Source organism: Penicillium cosmopolitanum (genome assembly GCF_028827165.1).
Source record: "Penicillium cosmopolitanum strain IBT 29677 chromosome Unknown utg000001l:1.0-706529.0:1.0-706990.0, whole genome shotgun sequence".
Taxonomy (NCBI): Eukaryota; Fungi; Ascomycota; class Eurotiomycetes; order Eurotiales; family Aspergillaceae; genus Penicillium; species Penicillium cosmopolitanum.
The window spans coordinates 393,429-410,982 of record NW_026622671.1 but is presented as its reverse complement, the minus strand read 5'-3'; the positions used below and the strand labels follow the sequence as shown (position 1 = coordinate 410,982).

Below are 17,554 nucleotides of genomic sequence, written 5' to 3'. Positions count from 1 at the left end.
ATGTAAGGGCCAGCTTACTGGTCTTGACGGGGTGTCAATCCCATTTCCATCACGTGATAATGGCACCTAATTCCCGGGGTCCCAACCAAGAAACTGAATGGCTTTCCCCACCCCCTCCCCCAAAACACAACTTTCGCAACAACTCAAGATCACACGAATTTGACAGAGAACCAAAAGATATTCAATTCGTAATGGGAATTAACTGTTGCGGCCCATCGGTTCCAGCCCTTGAGCCTGACGTTACGTCAAGCGCTGCTGAACCTGAGGAGACGAATGGTTGCAAGAATTCTTGCTGCGACGGCGACATCGCTGAGCCGTTCAACGAAACGATTTCGGGACAAGAAATGCCAAATCAGGAGAGATCAGATGATTTTTGTTATTCTAGTGAATGCACCGATTGTAAAACTGAGAATGATATCGAGGTGCCTGACTGTTGCCGTGGCAAAGTCGGCCCGTGTTGTGACACGTCTTGCCTTGACCGTTTGGCTATGTGGGCATCTGCGATGAGTGCTAACCCCGACCCAACCGGTGAGCCAACTGGTAAGTAGTCGCTCCAAAGGTGGCAATGAAATATTGCTGATTCGATTTACCTTTGGCTTCTGATGCAGCTTCCGACCGCAAGACATGTAATCAGAACACACTGTCTGCCCTCGACCGCTATGGTGCTACTCTACAAGCCTTGGGATGTATTTGCCGCTCTTTTATCGCTCTTGGCGAGGAAACCTGCTGTGAATCCCGCGAACGCCATTCACTGGGTGGGAAACAAGGCTCCAGTACATCATCTGCTAGCTCCGCTCTTCGCCTTTCACTGGAGTCCATGAGAAGCAACAGCTCTTTCACCAAGGTCCAGCCGACCCAGAATCCTCCTCGCTTGCAAAGGGTCTCTGGTGAAAGCGCCAGGTCTGTCAAAAACCAGTCCGCCGATGCTTGCATCATCGCCACTTGTTCAAAGGACAAGCCCACCACTGGTTCTCCTCATCAAAGTAAATATTCGAAGATGTGCTGCTCCGAGGGCAAGCAGCTCAATCAAATTCCGACAAAGAGCAATCATGCCCGCTCTTGCGGCGCGGACGACGGACCCATTCAAGAAGCACCAAGGAAGCAAAAGTGCTCATCTTGTTGTTCTGTGAACGAGCCCACTACATTCCCATGCGACGAGGTCAGCTGTACCAAATGTTGCCTTTCCCTTGGAAATCCTGCAAAGCATCCTGCCGCCCAATCTGGAAATCTCGAATCCTGCCGTTCGGGGTCCATTAGTGTTGACGAATCTGCCGCCAAGGTCGGCTGCTCCAATTCCCATCGTCTTGGAGACCACCCCGACAAGGATAGTGACGACAAAGGCACCTGCGCAGACTCATGCTGTTTGAAAACCAATTCACTCGTTGAAGCTCCAGCTAGTGCGTGTGTAGGACCTTGTTGCGGAACAAGTAAGAACATGATCACCAAAGAGCCTTTTATTGCCCACTCCTCCGGCTCTTGCTGCAAGTCATCCAAGCAGGATATCGTGCAGATTCCGAAGACTAGTTGCACAAAATCTTGCTGCCCAGAAATCCAGCCGATCAACCCTCAAGGTTCAAGCGCCGATGCTAGCTGCTCATCTGCTGTGCCAGAACCTGGCCCGGTGATTGACAAAGCCCCGTTTCAGGACGTTACTGACATAGAGGACCAGGGTACTGGCAAGGAATCTGTTGTCCTCAGCATTTCTGGCATGACTTGTACTGGTTGCGAAACAAAGCTCACTCGAACTCTTGGTTCTTTTCCCGCCGTCGAAGACCTGAAGACCAGTTTGGTTCTCTCTCGGGCCGAGTTTAACGTTGATCTTCGCCTTGGGTCGGTGGAACAAATAATGAAGCATCTGGAGCGGACGACTGAATTCAAGTGTGAAAGAGTCCAGAACCAAGGTTTTAGCCTAGATCTTATTGTCCCCGATGACTCCTCGAAATTGATTAGTCAGCCATGGCCAGAGGGAGTCCATGACACGTCCCTCGTGGACGAACAGACTGTGCGAGTTGTGTTTGATCCGAAGGTAGTGGGAGCTCGAGACCTCACCGAGAAGATTTGGGGTCCGCCAATTGAACTTGCTCCTCTACGTGGCGATCTTTCTCTGGAGGCTGGCAATAAGCATGTCCGCCATGTCGGCTATATGACCTTACTCTCTGTTGTCTTGACCATCCCGGTCCTAGTCATGGCATGGGCTCCGCTACCTGAGAGGGAGGTGGCATATTCCACGACTTCACTTGCCCTGGCCACCATCGTTCAAGTTCTCATCGCAGGGCCTTTCTACCCCAAGGCACTGAAAGCTCTCTTTTTCTCGCGAGTTATAGAAATGGACCTTTTGATTGTCTTGAGCACCACTGCTGCCTACATCTTCTCGGTTGTCTCCTTTGGGTACCTCATTGCCGAGAAACCCCTTTCGACCGGTCAATTTTTTGAAACAAGCACTCTTTTGGTCACTTTGATTATGGTCGGTCGATGGGTTGCCGCTCTTGCTCGTCAGAGAGCCGTCGAATCTATTTCTATCCGGTCCCTTCAGCCATCGACAGCTATCCTTGTCGACGAAGAGACGGGAAGGGAACGTGAAATTGACACCCGGCTTCTTCAGTATGGCGACAGCTTTAAAGTTCTCCCTGATACTAAAATCCCGACCGATGGTACTGTCATCAATGGGTCATCCGAGGTTGACGAGTCTATGCTTACTGGTGAGTCTCGACCGGTGGAGAAATATCCCGAGTCTGTGGTAATTGCCGGGTCTATCAATGGACCTGGAGTTATGACTGTTCGACTCAATCGTTTACCCAGTGAGAACACTATCCACACCATCGCTGCGATGGTCGATGAGGCGAAACTGTCGAAACCCAAGTTGCAGGATCTAGCGGACCGGGTAGCAGCCTATTTCGTACCGATTATAGTGCTATTGACGATCATCACGTTTGTGATCTGGGTTGCAGTAGGCATGACCATTCGTGGATATGATGGATCTGAAGCTACAATTCAAGCTATCACCTACGCCATTACTGTCCTCATTGTCTCTTGCCCCTGCGCTATTGGACTGGCTGTTCCCATGGTGATCGTGATCACTAGCGGAATTGCAGCGGAAAGAGGTATCATTTTTAAGTCAGCAGATGCAATCGAATTGGCTCATAAAACGGCGCACGTCGTGTTCGACAAGACTGGGACCCTGACTCGGGGGAAACTTTCCGTTGTCGCGGAGGACTGTGTTGACGGGGATAAACTCCCGATTCTTCTAGGCCTCATCGAAAACAGTCGACACCCTGTCTCGGTTTCTGTGGCTTCTCATCTGAAGGATGCTGGGGTTATTGCTTCGACTATTCCTGAGTCTAAGAGCCTGACTGGTAAAGGCATTGAAGCCGTCTTCGGTGACCAGAACCTTCGAGCAGGGAATTCTCGCTGGTTAGATTTATCGAACCATAAACTTGTGCAACCAATGCTTGCTCGAGGTTACACTGTCTTCTGTTTTACAATTGAGGATGACTTCGTGGCGGTCTATGGCCTAGAAGATGAGCTTCGACCTGACGCTGCAGGGACAGTTGAGAACCTGAAAATGCGTGGTGTCTCGGTGCATGTGGTTTCTGGCGACGATGACGGAGCTGTCCAGACTCTAGCGTCGAAGCTTGGCATTCCTAACAACAATGTGCGTTCTCGAAGCTCACCTTCTGACAAGAAGGACTACATCCAGAAGCTCCTTGACGATCGCACCGGTCGTAAGGAATCGGTTGTAGTGTTCTGCGGTGATGGTACGAACGATGCCGTTGCTCTTGCGCGGGCTACGATCGGCGTCCACATGAACGAAGGCACGGATGTCGCACAATCCGCAGCAGATGTGGTTCTCATGCGGCCTTCTCTGGCTGGCATCCCCACCATGATGAACGCCAGTCGGAGGGCTATCTACCGCATCAAGTTCAATTTTACATGGAGCTTCGTGTACAACACTTTTGCTGTTCTTCTCGCTGCGGGTGCCTTCGTGAATGCGAGAATTCCCCCGGAATTTGCGGGGCTCGGAGAGTTAGTGAGTGTATTACCAGTCATTGCTGCCGCGGTGCTCCTGCGCTGGTCGAAGATCTAAGCAAAGAGCACTATCAATGCACGGGTAACAGCGGACAACTCGAAACTCTCATTGGTGTCCGAATGGGATCGTCGTTTTTCTGATCATGGGCTGCGAGAGTCTGTCAGTTGCCTAAGTCGCAAAATGTTGAAATCCTGTCCTTATAGCTATCTAGTCGGCTTCCGTTTTAGACTCAAGGAAACTTCGGCTTTTTTTTGTTCCATCACCATATATCCTATTTCGTTATGTGTAGTTGTCAACTACAGTATTTCTCGAAATTGCCTTGACCAGTACACGCAGAGAAACTCTTTCCTGACACCACTGCCAAAACCCTAGCGTGAATTATTAGTTGGGCTGGCCAAACATCGCTGTAATATGCACCTTATTCAGTACAGTAATTATCAACGTTTACCCACATTCAAAGCATATTGCGCATCTTTACGAGGGAGAGATACAATACCAAACAGGTTTCATTGCACAGCGGCCCTGAAGTTAGTGTGACCCCTCCAATCAATGATCTGCACTAAGGTCTTGGCAATGGGGCCAGGAAAGAGTGTCTCTCTGTGTACTGGTCCTCTTCCGTTATCCCCGCAAATAATGCTTTTTGGGAGCTTTCCTATCTCTGAATCGGCATTACGACCGCCGAAAACTTTTTTACAGTTCATACCAAACCAATGCAAAGAGACAATGCAGCATGCAAGTGTAGGCTGTTCTCTAATCACAGTACGTAAGATATCTAAACTAAATGAGTATATTCGTTGCAAGCCTCTTCTTTGCGTCGTTTCACCCAAAGGCCAATGTCACGAACGAATCTCCGAGCGGCACCTACTTTCACGCCGTGCTTGACGAAGAAGCTTGGGTCTTGATCCTCATAGATCTGCATGAGGTCGAGACAATTTTCGACGGTCACATCGCGTGCTTTGGTGATATTCTCCCGGAAAGTCTCGTTACTCACCCGTGATTGCTGCCATTAGGTATATTCCTCCACGGCAACATCTAGCAGGCCATCGACCATGATTGATTGAGTACAGCCAGGCGTAGTGGGCATGGCATCATTAGCAGGAGTATGTATCTGTTGTTGAGATGACCCTGCCGGGAGGACATTGATATTGATTGGACACATTGAACCCATTGTAGAGTTATCCACATCTTTCTTTTTTCTGTCCAATTGCTGGTTCTCCTCGGCATATAGCTGCTCGCGAACACTGTCAGGGACGTCATCGTGCGTCTCTAGGACTCCACCTTGCTCCACATATTTGACGAGAGCCTTCAGATGGTGTGTTTTCAATCTATGATGCCGTTTCCCTCTGGATCTTGCCAGCAATATTGTCCTTCGTGGCGACATGGAGGCCCGGGGCATCGCATAACACGATACACATCACGCCAGACAGAATGATGACCAGAGATTTGCTCTGCGTCAATCTGAGCATCTCGGTCAGCGAGCATTCGTGTTGTCACTGATGACTTTCCTCTCTTCTCGGTTCTAGAAGGAAGAGACCCGCTATCCTCTATGTAGTTGATCGATATCTGAAGCCGGATCTTCTTGCCACGACGAGCCAGATGGGCCCACGCTAGTAGCTGCTTCTCCACCGCTGTCCAATCAACATTAGTACTTTCAAAGTGTTTGTCAATGTCCCGTTGGGAGTTCACCGATAACACCATATTGGTATCATCTAGTCTCACCCGTCGGCCGCGGGCTATCTTCCGTCGTAGAATATTGGATCGCCAATACAGTTACTAGACAACACATCGTATTTTAATGAAAGTTGTCAGGATAAGGAATTGATGTACTGGCTAGTACTGAACATGTCCCATAGAATCATATGATTGATTAAAGATGAGAGTGGTTGAACACTCGTGAGAGTCTGTATCATCTAGTTTCGGTGTGTTACGACACCATACTCCGAGTCTACACCGAATACCACACGAATACGTGGGGAATTGGGCGGACGATGAACATCCCACCCAAAAGCGTCTTAGTGGTATTTGACCACTCTTTCCGCTCGACAAAAGTCAGCCATGGTATTCAGACTGATACAGGAATATTGATATTCCGGATCTATTCCCAATTTGAACTAGTGTTCTTTGGCAGTGGGGCTAAATAATCACCTAAAGAGTGTAGGCTGTTGCACCAGTTTCGGAACGTACTGTACTCACAGCCGAAAACGTCCACGACCGCGACATATTCAGATCCTTCTTCGGTAACAGCGTGGGGATTTCGAGCGGCCCTGTAGATCAGTGAGACTGTATTGCATTCCGGGCGACACTCTGCGCACGATACAGTAGTTTTCGAAATCAGGTTGACCCCACTCTTTCGATTGTTGTGGAGCGAAAATGACGGGACGGGCCGAGACACGAACCCCTGAACCGCCTGATCGCGACGAACACGAAAATTCACCACCGCGATTACTGAGACCGAGACGCTCCACCAGGCCGCCTAACAATTATGCCCAGGAACAAGAACTCGAAATCGAACAAAGCAATGAGCGTTCCCAGCGGAAGAAAAAGACCCAGGGCAAGCCACCAGCCCAACGCGAAGCGGTGGCCTCGGAATCATCAACAGAGAGCGAGGACCCGAACGCGTCGGAACTGTTGAAGGAACTTGTCAAACTCAGGAAGGAGATCAGACAACGAGACGAACTACACAAGGCAGAGCTTCAAAGATTTAAAGAAGAATTTATAGCCCTCAAAGGAGAGTTTAGCGCCGCCCTTGCAGAAGCTCGACACGAGCTACAGACCCTAGCAGATAGACCCGCGACACCGCAACCCCAGCCCGGGCCGTGCTCGCCGAACAACCATGATGCGATTCTCCGCGAGATTCAATCCCTGCGCGAGGAAATCAGCGCCCCCGCACCGATGAGCTCCCCTTCCTATGCAGATGTCGCGCGCACTCCTCCGACGAGTTACCCAAGCAACATACGGACCTTGTCAACGCTGAACACGACACCGACCACCTTCACCGAAACTTTATACTGTACGATAGACACCTCGAAAATGGCCGAAAGTGAAAACGAGAAGAAATCTGCAGGCTCAATCAGGGCCGCAATAGAGAAAGAGATCCGAACGATGGACAATCACACCCACTGGCGCTGTCGCGCGGTCACCGTGAGTCCAAGAGACCCCAATCGGATCAGGATCGCGTGTCGCGATGAAGCCGAGCACCAGCTGGTCAAGAAAGTGGCGGAAGCAAAGACTGGGAGAGGAGTTCGGGTGCTGCGGGATGAGCTCTACCCGATCAAGGTCAACAGTGTCAAGAGGGCTACGGTATTGGATGGGAACCATGACGTCCTGGCAGGAGCAGCTGAAGCCATGAGTGAGGAAAATGACACGACTGTCGCCAAGATCAAATGGCTTAGCACCAAGGAGGCCGCGAAGCCATATGGGTCAATGGTCGTTTACCTCACCAAAGGCACTGACGCGCGGAGGCTCCTGGCCGACGGATACTTCCACGTTGGAGGAGAATCCGGGACAACCAGAGTCTTTGAACACCGACCACGTCCGGTGCAATGTTACAACTGCCAGGAGATTGGTCACAAGGCATTCCAATGCGAGAAGACCCAGAAGTGCGCAAAATGCGCCACAGAGGGTCATCATCACAGTCGCTGCAATCAGGAGGTTCCAAAGTGTGTTCCATGCGGTGGGCCACATGAATCGCTTAGTAAGAATTGCTGGAAGCTCTACCCACCACGCCATGAATAAGAAACTTCGAATGATCCAATTGAATGTGAGAAAGCAAGGTGCAGTACATGAAAGCTTAATGAACGATGAACAAACTAAGGATGCAGTGGCGTTAGCGATTCAGGAACCCCAGGCGAGGAGGATTCAGGGACGACTCTTGACCACCCCGATGGGGCACCACAAATGGACGAAGATGGTTCCCTCCACCTGGAGGGAAGGCAGATGGGCGATCCGAAGCATGCTTTGGATAAATAAGGACGTGGAAGCGGAGCAAGTGCGGATAGAGTCGCCAGATCTGACAGCGGCCGTGATCCGGCTTCCCGAACGACTGGTTTTGATAGCATCTGTTTACGTAGAAGGCGGGGAGGCCTCTGCGTTGATCGACGCATGTGATCACCTTAGAAAGGCCATCATAAAGGTCCGGCGAAACACGGGCGCTGTGGTGGACATCATGATTATGGGAGACTTCAACCGCCATGATCAACTCTGGGGCGGGGACGAGGTGTCCTTGGGAAGACAGGGCGAAGCAGACCCGATCATCGACCTCATGAGTGAATTTGCTCTCAGTAGCCTGCTCAAACGAGGCACGAAGACATGGCAGGGTGAAGGACAGAATGGGGACTGCGAATCCACAATTGACCTCGTCCTGGCCTCCGACAATTTGGCAGACCTGATGACCAAATGTGTAATACACGGGACTGAGCACGGCTCGGATCACCGAACGATTGAGACGGTGTTCGATGCACCGTGGTCAGCCCCGAAGCACCAGGAACGACTTCTTCTGAAGAACGCGCCATGGAAAGAGATCAATGCTAGAATTGCGAGTACCCTAGCCACCACTACGTCGGAAGGCACTGTACAGCAGAAAACCGACCGATTGATGTCCGTAGTTTCGGCTGCAGTGCATACCTTAACGCCAAGAGCGAAACCGTCGCCACACGCGAAGCGGTGGTGGACGACCGACCTGACAGAACTCCGTTATGTATACACGTACTGGCGCAATCGTGCTCGCTCGGAGCGACGGGCAGGGCGAAAAATACCTCAGCTCGAACAGATAGCCCAGGATGCGGCAAAACAATATCATGATGCCATCCGCAAGCAAAAGAAGAAGCACTGGAATGAGTTTCTCGCAGATAACGACAATATCTGGAAAGCCGCCAAGTACCTGAAGTCTGGGGACGATGCGGCATTTGGGAAACTACCGCAGCTCGTCAGAGCAGATGGGACTGCTACCGCTGACCATAGGGAGCAAGCAGAAGAGCTGTTGTCCAAGTTCTTCCCACCTCTTCCAGATGTGATTGAAGACGAGGGGGCGAGACCACAGAGAGAACCGGTGAGGATGCCTACAGTTGGCATGGAAGAGATCGAAAGACAGCTTTTTGCTGCCAAATCATGGAAAGCACCGGGTGAAGACGGTCTACCGGCGATAGTCTGGAAGATGACATGGCCGACTGTCAAGCACAGGGTCCTCGATTTATTTCAAGCGTCATTGAGAGAAGGCACGTTGCCAACACAATGGAGACACGCGAAGATCATACCGCTCAAGAAGCCGAACAAAGAAGATTATACCATTGCGAAGGCGTGGAGGCCCATTTCACTCCTGGCGACATTAGGTAAGATACTCGAATCAGTAGTTGCGGAGAGGATTTCACACGCGGTGGAAACACATGGATTGCTCCCAACCAGCCACTTCGGCGCCCGAAAGCAGCGATCCGCAGAGCAAGCGCTCGTTCTTCTTCAAGAGCAGATCTACGCAGCATGGCGTGGCCGACGAGTGCTGAGCTTAATCAGCTTCGATGTGAAAGGGGCCTACAACGGAGTGTGCAAAGAACGACTGCTCCAGAGGATGAAAGCGCGAGGCATACCAGATGACTTGCTCCGGTGGGTCGAGGCATTCTGCTCAGGTCGAACGGCCACCATCCAAATCAACGGACAACTTTCCGAGGCCCGAAGATTGCCACAAGCTGGCCTGCCTCAGGGCTCACCCCTGTCTCCGGTCCTGTTCCTATTTTTCAACGCAGACCTTGTACAACGGCAGATTGACAGCCAAGGCGGTGCGGTTGCTTTCGTGGATGATTTTACCGCGTGGGTGACCGGACCAACCGCGCAGAGTAACCGGGAAGGAATCGAAGCAATTATCAATAGGGCGCTTGATTGGGAAAGGAGAAGTGGTGCAACTTTTGAAGCAGAAAAGACAGCTATCATACACTTTGCGCCCAAGATGCGTAAATCGGACCACGAGTCGTTTATCATCAAGGGACAGACGGTTGTGCCCAAAGACCACGTCAAGATCCTGGGTGTCTTGATGGACACGAGACTCAAATACAAAGAACATATGGCGAGGGCCGCGTCCAAGGGCCTGGAGGCAGCGATGGAGCTTCGGCGACTTCGAGGTCTCTCCCCAGCAACAGCGCGGCAGCTATTTACATCAACGGTGGCACCGGTTGTGGACTATGCCTCCAATGTCTGGATGCACGCGTGTAAGGACAAGGCCATGGGGCCAATCAATCGAGTCCAAAGAGTTGGAGCACAAGCCATTGCGGGGACATTCCTCACGGTCGCGACCAGCGTAGCGGAGGCAGAGGCCCACATTGCCACCGCACGACACCGATTCTGGAGACGGGCCGTGAAGATGTGGACGGACATGCATACGCTGCCTGAAACCAACCCTCTCCGCAGGGGTACGGACCGGATCAGAAAGTTCAGACGATATCACCGCTCGCCGCTGTACCACGTAGCGGACGCGCTTAAGCACGTCGACATGGAGACACTGGAAACAATCAACTCGTTCACGTTGGCCCCATGGGATGAACGCGTGCAGGCCAATGTTGATGGACAAGATGAGCCTCAGACCGAAGAGGGCGGATTGATGCAGATCGCGGTCAGCAGCTCGGCACGGAACGAGCTGGTGGGATTTGGAGTCGCAATAGAGAAACAGCCTCCTCGAAATCGGAAATTGAAGTACAAAACATTTTCCACCACATTGGGCGCGAGAACAGAGCAAAATCCGTTCTCTGCGGAGCTGGCAGCCATGGCACATGTCTTGAAAATGGTAATGGGAGTCAAAGACTACCGTATTACGGTGCTCACAAGCAACAAGGCTGCGGCTCTCACGCTCAGGAACCCTCGACGGCAGTCCGGACAGGAATTTGTTTGTCAGATATACAAGGTGACGAGGAGGTTGCAGAGACATGGGAACCGGATCAAATTCCTCTGGATCCCCACTAGCGAAGACAACAAGCTGTTAGGTCTGGCTAAAGAACAGGCTAGAGCGTCGACACAAGAAGATGCTCTCTCACAAGAACGCGCCCCGAGGATGAAATCGACAACATTGAATATCGCACGGTCCCAAGCAGTCCCCAGCAGTGAGCTACCAGAGAAGATAGGAAGACACGCAAAACGAGTAGATGCCGCACTGCCAGGCAAACACACCCGGCAATTGTATGATCGCCTAACATGGAAAGAAGCGACCGTACTGGCTCAGCTCCGAACCGGCATGGCTAGACTCAATGGATATCTCAATCAGATTAATGTAGCAGAGACGGACCAATGCGATTGCGGACAAGCAAGAGAGACCGTAGAGCATTTCCTCTTTCGCTGTCGGAAGTGGACTGCGCATCGGACGGAACTGTTACAATGCACGCAGACTCACCGAGGAAACATATCCTTCTTCCTGGGAGGAAAACAGCCTTCTGATGATCAGAAGTGGACGCCAAACTTAGAGGCAGTACGGGCCACCATACGTTTCGCCATGGCGATGGGCCGACTCGAGGCCACTTGAACATATCGACCAACAAAACTCCCACCCCCCCCTTCTTCCGACCCTATTCACCCACCACCTCGTGCTACAGATGGTAGACGCGCTTCAGCTGCCGAAGATAGGATGTTGAACACTTGAAGAAGCGCCTTCAAGCCAGCCCACTAACCCACTTACTAACCCACGAGAAACTCGCCGCAACTCTGCTTTCTGAAAATGTCATACTGTATGTTATGAGGTTTTATGTATGGGCTCTCAGGAGACACAGCATATACAGATGGACATGTACAGTAGATCAGTGATAGTTGCCCTTTCGGCTCAGCCGCCGGGCGTTAATGAATTGTTTGTTTGTTTGTTTGTTTGTAACGTGCAATTACTCCAATAGTTATACTCTAGTATAATGCCGACTGGATTCCACGGATCCGATAATCTCCAAAAATACCCAATAGACAGAGAACAAGTTGTTCTTCCTTAATAGATTAGCCCCGAACTCCGACGAAAAAAGGCAGTTAGCCGGTGACAAAGCGTCAAATATGGTTCGTGGTTACAAATCAATTCATTAAACTGACGCAAGCGAGCTGCCCAACGTGAAGTTTGATAATACCAAATATTCTCTACCGTTACAAAAGAAATTCAACAGTCTAGTTGCAGCGAGATATTATTCGATATTAATTTTGAGCGACTTGGCCAGCGTTCACTAGGTTAACGGGTTAACATCCGGTGGAAAGCGGAGTTCTGCCCAGTTCAACAAATCCGTGTATTTTGGTTCAATTCAACCAAATGGGGGATCTAGCATTTGATATTCTCTCGTTCAAGACAGACTGCTCCAGGAGATTGTCGAGCGAACTTGAGAATCGGTTAAAAAAATTATTATCTCAATAACAAATGCACTTGTGCATCCTGGGTTATACATTCTATTCGAGCCCGGGAAAGCATATCATCAAATGGATAGGGCGAAAAATCTCAACTAAACAGGTCAGTCGTCATGGGGTAGGAATAATCTCAAGGTTTGACGGGAATTACACGCGTCGATTAAATATGTCGATGAAACGTGCAAAATTTTCGCTTTGAACGGCCTTGAATAATTGACTGCGTACTGTTGAAAAAGGAAGGGTCATGAATACTACCTCTAAGCTTTGATGCACTGAAGCCATGAAACTCCGTCCTTGTTCTTGTCGCTTTGATTCTATATCACTGACTGCGACAATATAGGCAGGTATTGACTATGAGCTACATGAGCTGGATAGCTATCTAAGGATACTTGATGACCGAACTGATGAGAGTAAGTTCTATACCAACGTTTGGACTTTTTATAGTCGTGTAAATCGTGTGAATCGTGTAAATCGTGTGAATCGTGTAAATAGTGCAAATCGTGTAAATCGTGTAAATCGTTTAAAATTGAGAACAGGGCTTGGCTTCCTCGGTTTGTTTCTGGCCGGGTGATGATCCCCAGCACCATGAAGAGGTGTCTGTCATCGCTGGAGGACGGGGGAAGAACGAACGCGAGGGCTGGAAGCCTCCATGCATTGAACTTGTAATCCGACCTGGTATTTGATCCAGGATTTGTGCACGACCAGTGGCCTGCATGTGGAACTGAATCCGACCTAGACCGTAGTCTCAGGATTTTTGACCTGTTTTACACGGCGGTCCGCGTGTGGAACTAAATCCGACCTGGTACTTGATCCAGGATTTGTGCACGACCAATGGTCTGCGTGTGGAACTGAATCCGACCTAGACCGCAATCTCAGGATTTTTGACCTGTTTTACACGGCGGTCCGCGTGTGGAACTAAATCCGACCTGAGACCGCAATCTAGGATTTTTGACCTGGTACTTGATCCAGGATTTGTGCATGATCAGTGGTCTGCGTATGGAACTGAATCCGACCTAGACCGCGATCTCAGGAATTTTGACCTGGTACTTGATCCAGGATTTGTGCAAGACCAATGGTCTGCGTGTGGAACTTAATCCGACCTAGACCGTAATCTCGGGATTTTTGACCTGTTTTACACGGCGGTCCGCGTGTGGAACTAAATCCGACCTGGTACTTGATCCAGGATTTGTGCACGACCAATGGTCTGCGTGTGGAACTAAATCCGACCTGGTACTTGATCCAGGATTTGTGCATGATCAGTGGTCTGCGTATGGAACTGAATCCGACCTAGACCGCAACCTAGGATTTTTGACCTGGTACTTGATCCAGGATTTGTGCACGACCAGTGGTCTGCGTATGGAACAGAATCCGACCTAGACCGTAGTCTGGGATTTTTGCTTGCTCTAGCCTCGACCGTAGTGGGCTCACAGCAAGGAGCTTCCGCCCTCAAAGGGGGACTGAATGCTGAACGAAAAGAAAAGCGAATGGCCTGTCTTTTAAGCTTTGTCCTACGGGGCGTCGTACGTGCCAAAAATGCACAGGGTCCGAGACCTAGCGCTGGTCCCTAGTCCAGATGTGAGCTAGCCGATGCAGAGCACTCAACAAATTATACAGGAAGCATTCTCTCCCGTTACGTCTACGACTTAAAATTTACGTCCAGCCCGAGGTCTCGGTGAAAATTCGTCATTTTAGTTTTGCTGCTCGATCTGACTAAACAAAACTCCAAAATCGAAGATAGACAGTCCTGAGTTCGATACGAAAGCGCACCCAGGAGCACACTCTACGAGCAAGAAGGGCCATAAGAAAAAAGATAGAACGGAGAACATACTGTACCTTGGAATGAGTGGACTTTGAGATCCCACAATATCCCTGCAAATTCCATTATGTAACGCAAAGCCGCTTCTTTGCCAGAGAGCCAAGGCAATTAGTTACGATTGGGTGTCTATGGTCGCTGAATGTCTTTCTCCGATCCTGCTCGTTCGTCGGATTCGGCTAGGGATTTTTGTCTGGACGAGCCAATCATCGTTTCGGTTTGGTAAGTGGCGTTGGGCTTGCTTATTAGATCATGGAGGGGATCAATCAACAGGCCAAGGAACTGTGTCAGGCTGAGCAATGACGCTTGATCTACAGCTCCCGCACGAGCGAAATCGATAGATTACAGTACAGTCTACTTCGCTGCCCCTATGAGAGATGGACAACGGCCTCAGTCTTGCCCACTTGGCCCCATGGTTGTATTCGCTGGAAAGAAGCCAGAAAGTCTTTTATCCGTCCCTTTCGGGTCTGGATGTTCAAAATACGCTGCGCCGTTGGGAAAAATACGTAAATTACAGGTATTAACATGTTACGCTTCCGGACCGGCATCATATAGATCAATGTGCATGAACCTGCTTGATCACAAGTGGGGACTGAAAGCGGGGTCTCATGACAAATTGTGTAAATGGGTTGCCGTGCGCGACAGAATATTAGAACGTCAAAAGATAAACAGGAGGTGGAAGGTTGGCTTCATTTTGAACAGCGGTACCCAACCAAACCAACCTCAATTGTTGGTGGCGTCCAAAGCCTTTTCACTCGATAATCTCTCAAAAGACTGCGTTCGACGCCGAGGCTGGGGAAAGCATTCTCCCCCAGAAAATCCTCAGGCCAGAAGGAGGTGAGTCTACGCATTCTCTATTTCAAAAGGCCTAGCAATAAGCTGATATCAGACTTGCCCTTTCAGTATTGCTGTTCTCATCCTGGAATTCAAGGTCCTCGGTGCGGTCTTTGGGACAGGCAACCCCCAATATTTGGACTTTTCACCACTACATTGCAGCTTCCAGTCGCAAGTCATGAAGTATGCGGGAAAACCTGCGCAGTCCGCGGTTTCTACTGAGCCTAGACCCCATCAAGCCCCATCTATGGTATCTTTGCGAGGGCTGAGAAAGAAAAAAAGACGACTCTTACGACAGCTCAAGCAAATTCGCGTGGAAGTGGGAATTTCAGAATTAGAGTACAGGGCCTTATGTAACCAGGCCATCCAAGTTGTGACTCTCGGCTTTTTGCTTCGTTCTCGGAGGAAGATGTCTTTGACAGTGTCTAATGGTGTCTCGTGAGATGATCGCACTGTGCCGATATTCAGGAATAGGCCCACTCAAAACGCTACAATTCTAGCCTTAGATGGGCTGTTGCGTTAGTGAGTGGCAGCCACTAGGTGTGTTATGATCTTTGCGGCCCTCACGAAACAAACAAGACTAGCCAGCCAATGTAAGAAGAGATATGAAACTTACGCAGCGTTTGTAACGACAGATCCCGGTCAATGTAAGATTACGCGTATGCTTAGATTTCTCTTTGTTCAGCGCGTGCAAAACAGTGTAGAGATCCTGAAATGGAAGATAGACGTTTTGTAGACCGCGTGACAAGATCTTCAAGACTAGTATATAAATTACCCATCTTCGCCCCTGGGACAGTCCTTAGCCAAATCTTCCTTCTTTGATCAGAATACTTCGCGCTGCCATTCATCATGCCTAAAGCAGCGGCAACCTCGAAAAATCCAACTGTGCCGCCCCAGCGAGCCGCTCGTCGGTCGATGGGTGCAGCAAGACCTCTCATGCAGCCTGTTGCGACTTTACCTGAGACTGAGGACAGTGATGTTCGACCAAGACTTCATCGATCGACAAATGTACGAGCAAACTAGGTCTTTGGGTTGTTAGTCAGCGATTCTCACTCATACATTTCCTGACAGGGACGAATCACCCGCCTACCCAAAGCCGCGAAACAAGACGATACCGAAGAAGACTTTGATAAAGACCACCCCGAATGCCTTGAAGCAATCCGGGATGCCGAGGAGACCAACCGACGGTTGACAACGAGGCTGAACGCGCAGCGACGTGAAGCTACCGCCAGTGCGCAGCGACTCAGCAGAGAGCGAAAGGAGATGGCAGTCAAAAATCAACAATATCGTTCAGAGATACAGAAACAATCCAATGAGCTTCAACGTTTGAATGAGGAGGTTTCCCGGCTACAGCGGCTTCTGGATGCGGCCAACTCAGATGCCCATAACTTGGTACAGCGGACCGAATTACAACGAATTCTAGAGGGTATCCATGCTGCTGGTCGAACATTTATGGGCCACATCAAATCTCAAGTAGATGAGAACCAGAATGCCCAGGACCTCACCGAGCTGCCCGGGATTAATATGACCGGAGACTGGCTAGCCATACCAGAGTTTGATGACGATGCCGGGTTTGCAGAAATGCCAGACAGTGTATTCCCCCCACCGGCCCCTGGTGATATCTGATAATTCGAGCCGGGGTTTTCTCTTATGAACTTCGGTTTCAGTGGAGTTGATACCAATTATCATCCTTTAAGTCTAGTTCAATAAAATTACAATGACACAACATACAAGACAGCTGACTGTACGCTGGTACGAATTCCAGCGTCAGGGACTGCGATAATAATAGTAAGATGACAAGAAACGAACGAGGCTGTAAAACTACGACCTCGGTCGCATTGAAGCGATCCTATTCTATGTGAAAGTAATGTCACAGAGAAATTGGAATAAATGAGTCGACCTCAACCAATGCTGCTGGGTGTTGCAGCAGGCGCGACACGTAATTACGATCAGGAAACATCCGTGGCAATAGCTGACGGCCTTAACTCCACGCGCAGCCTCTGCGCTTTAGTTTGCTTCCTAGAGTCCGTTCTCACCAATGCTTTCGCGGTCCTGCCATGCAACTTTAAGCAAGCTGACATGCATGTCTTCTCGCCGATCTATAGCATCTACATCCTCAGGATTGTTGCGAGATGTGCTCGATCTAAGATGCTGGGTTGTTTTGGAAACTGGGAGCAGATTCTCGCGCCCCATCGCCCCCAACGCAAGGCCTGTTTGCTTTCAAGCCACGGCGACTAGGATTCCATTTTTGAATGAAGGGCCAGTCACGCACACGCGATCGTCACAGAGCGTTCGGCCTATCATATGAGCCACGAACTGCCCGCCCCAGCCTGTTGGGCTAGATAAGATCCAGACCACTACCACCAGCAGGCATTGAATGCATCATTGATGATTGACAGGCGCAGCTACCGCAGAATAAAGAATGGCAAATAGCTCCAGAATGAGTAGGGTATGAGGGGTCCAAAAAGGTGCTTGATTTCGTGAAGCCCCAGCGTTGGCGACAAGAATGAGTACAGTACATCAACCAACTATCAAAT

The 17,554-nt window shown here is 50.1% G+C and overlaps 4 protein-coding genes across 4 annotated transcripts; all 4 read left to right on the top strand.

The window, feature by feature from the left end:
• Positions 1-488: 488 nt before the first annotated feature.
• Positions 489-4,084, top strand: N7509_000087 (cation-transporting P-type ATPase PCA1; the record flags this gene model as incomplete). Its single annotated transcript, XM_056624734.1, has 2 exons — positions 489-540; positions 609-4,084. 2 exons carry the CDS (start codon positions 489-491, stop codon positions 4,082-4,084), a joined length of 3,528 nt encoding a protein of 1,175 aa, XP_056494835.1.
• Positions 4,085-7,057: 2,973 nt separating this feature from the next.
• N7509_000086 (uncharacterized protein) lies at positions 7,058-7,762 on the top strand (the record flags this gene model as incomplete). Its single annotated transcript, XM_056624733.1, has 1 exon — positions 7,058-7,762. The coding sequence occupies one exon, from the start codon at positions 7,058-7,060 to the stop codon at positions 7,760-7,762; it is 705 nt and encodes a 234-aa protein (XP_056494834.1).
• A 58-nt stretch (positions 7,763-7,820) lies between these two features.
• On the top strand, positions 7,821-8,827 carry N7509_000085 (exonuclease/endonuclease/phosphatase family protein; the record flags this gene model as incomplete). Its single annotated transcript, XM_056624732.1, has 2 exons — positions 7,821-8,623; positions 8,770-8,827. The coding sequence occupies 2 exons, from the start codon at positions 7,821-7,823 to the stop codon at positions 8,825-8,827; spliced, it is 861 nt and encodes a 286-aa protein (XP_056494833.1).
• Positions 8,828-15,866: 7,039 nt separating this feature from the next.
• N7509_000084 (uncharacterized protein) lies at positions 15,867-16,643 on the top strand (the record flags this gene model as incomplete). The annotated part of the gene is made up of 2 exons (XM_056624731.1): positions 15,867-16,025; positions 16,089-16,643. The coding sequence occupies 2 exons, from the start codon at positions 15,867-15,869 to the stop codon at positions 16,641-16,643; spliced, it is 714 nt and encodes a 237-aa protein (XP_056494832.1).
• Between the last annotated feature and the right edge of the window lie 911 nt (positions 16,644-17,554).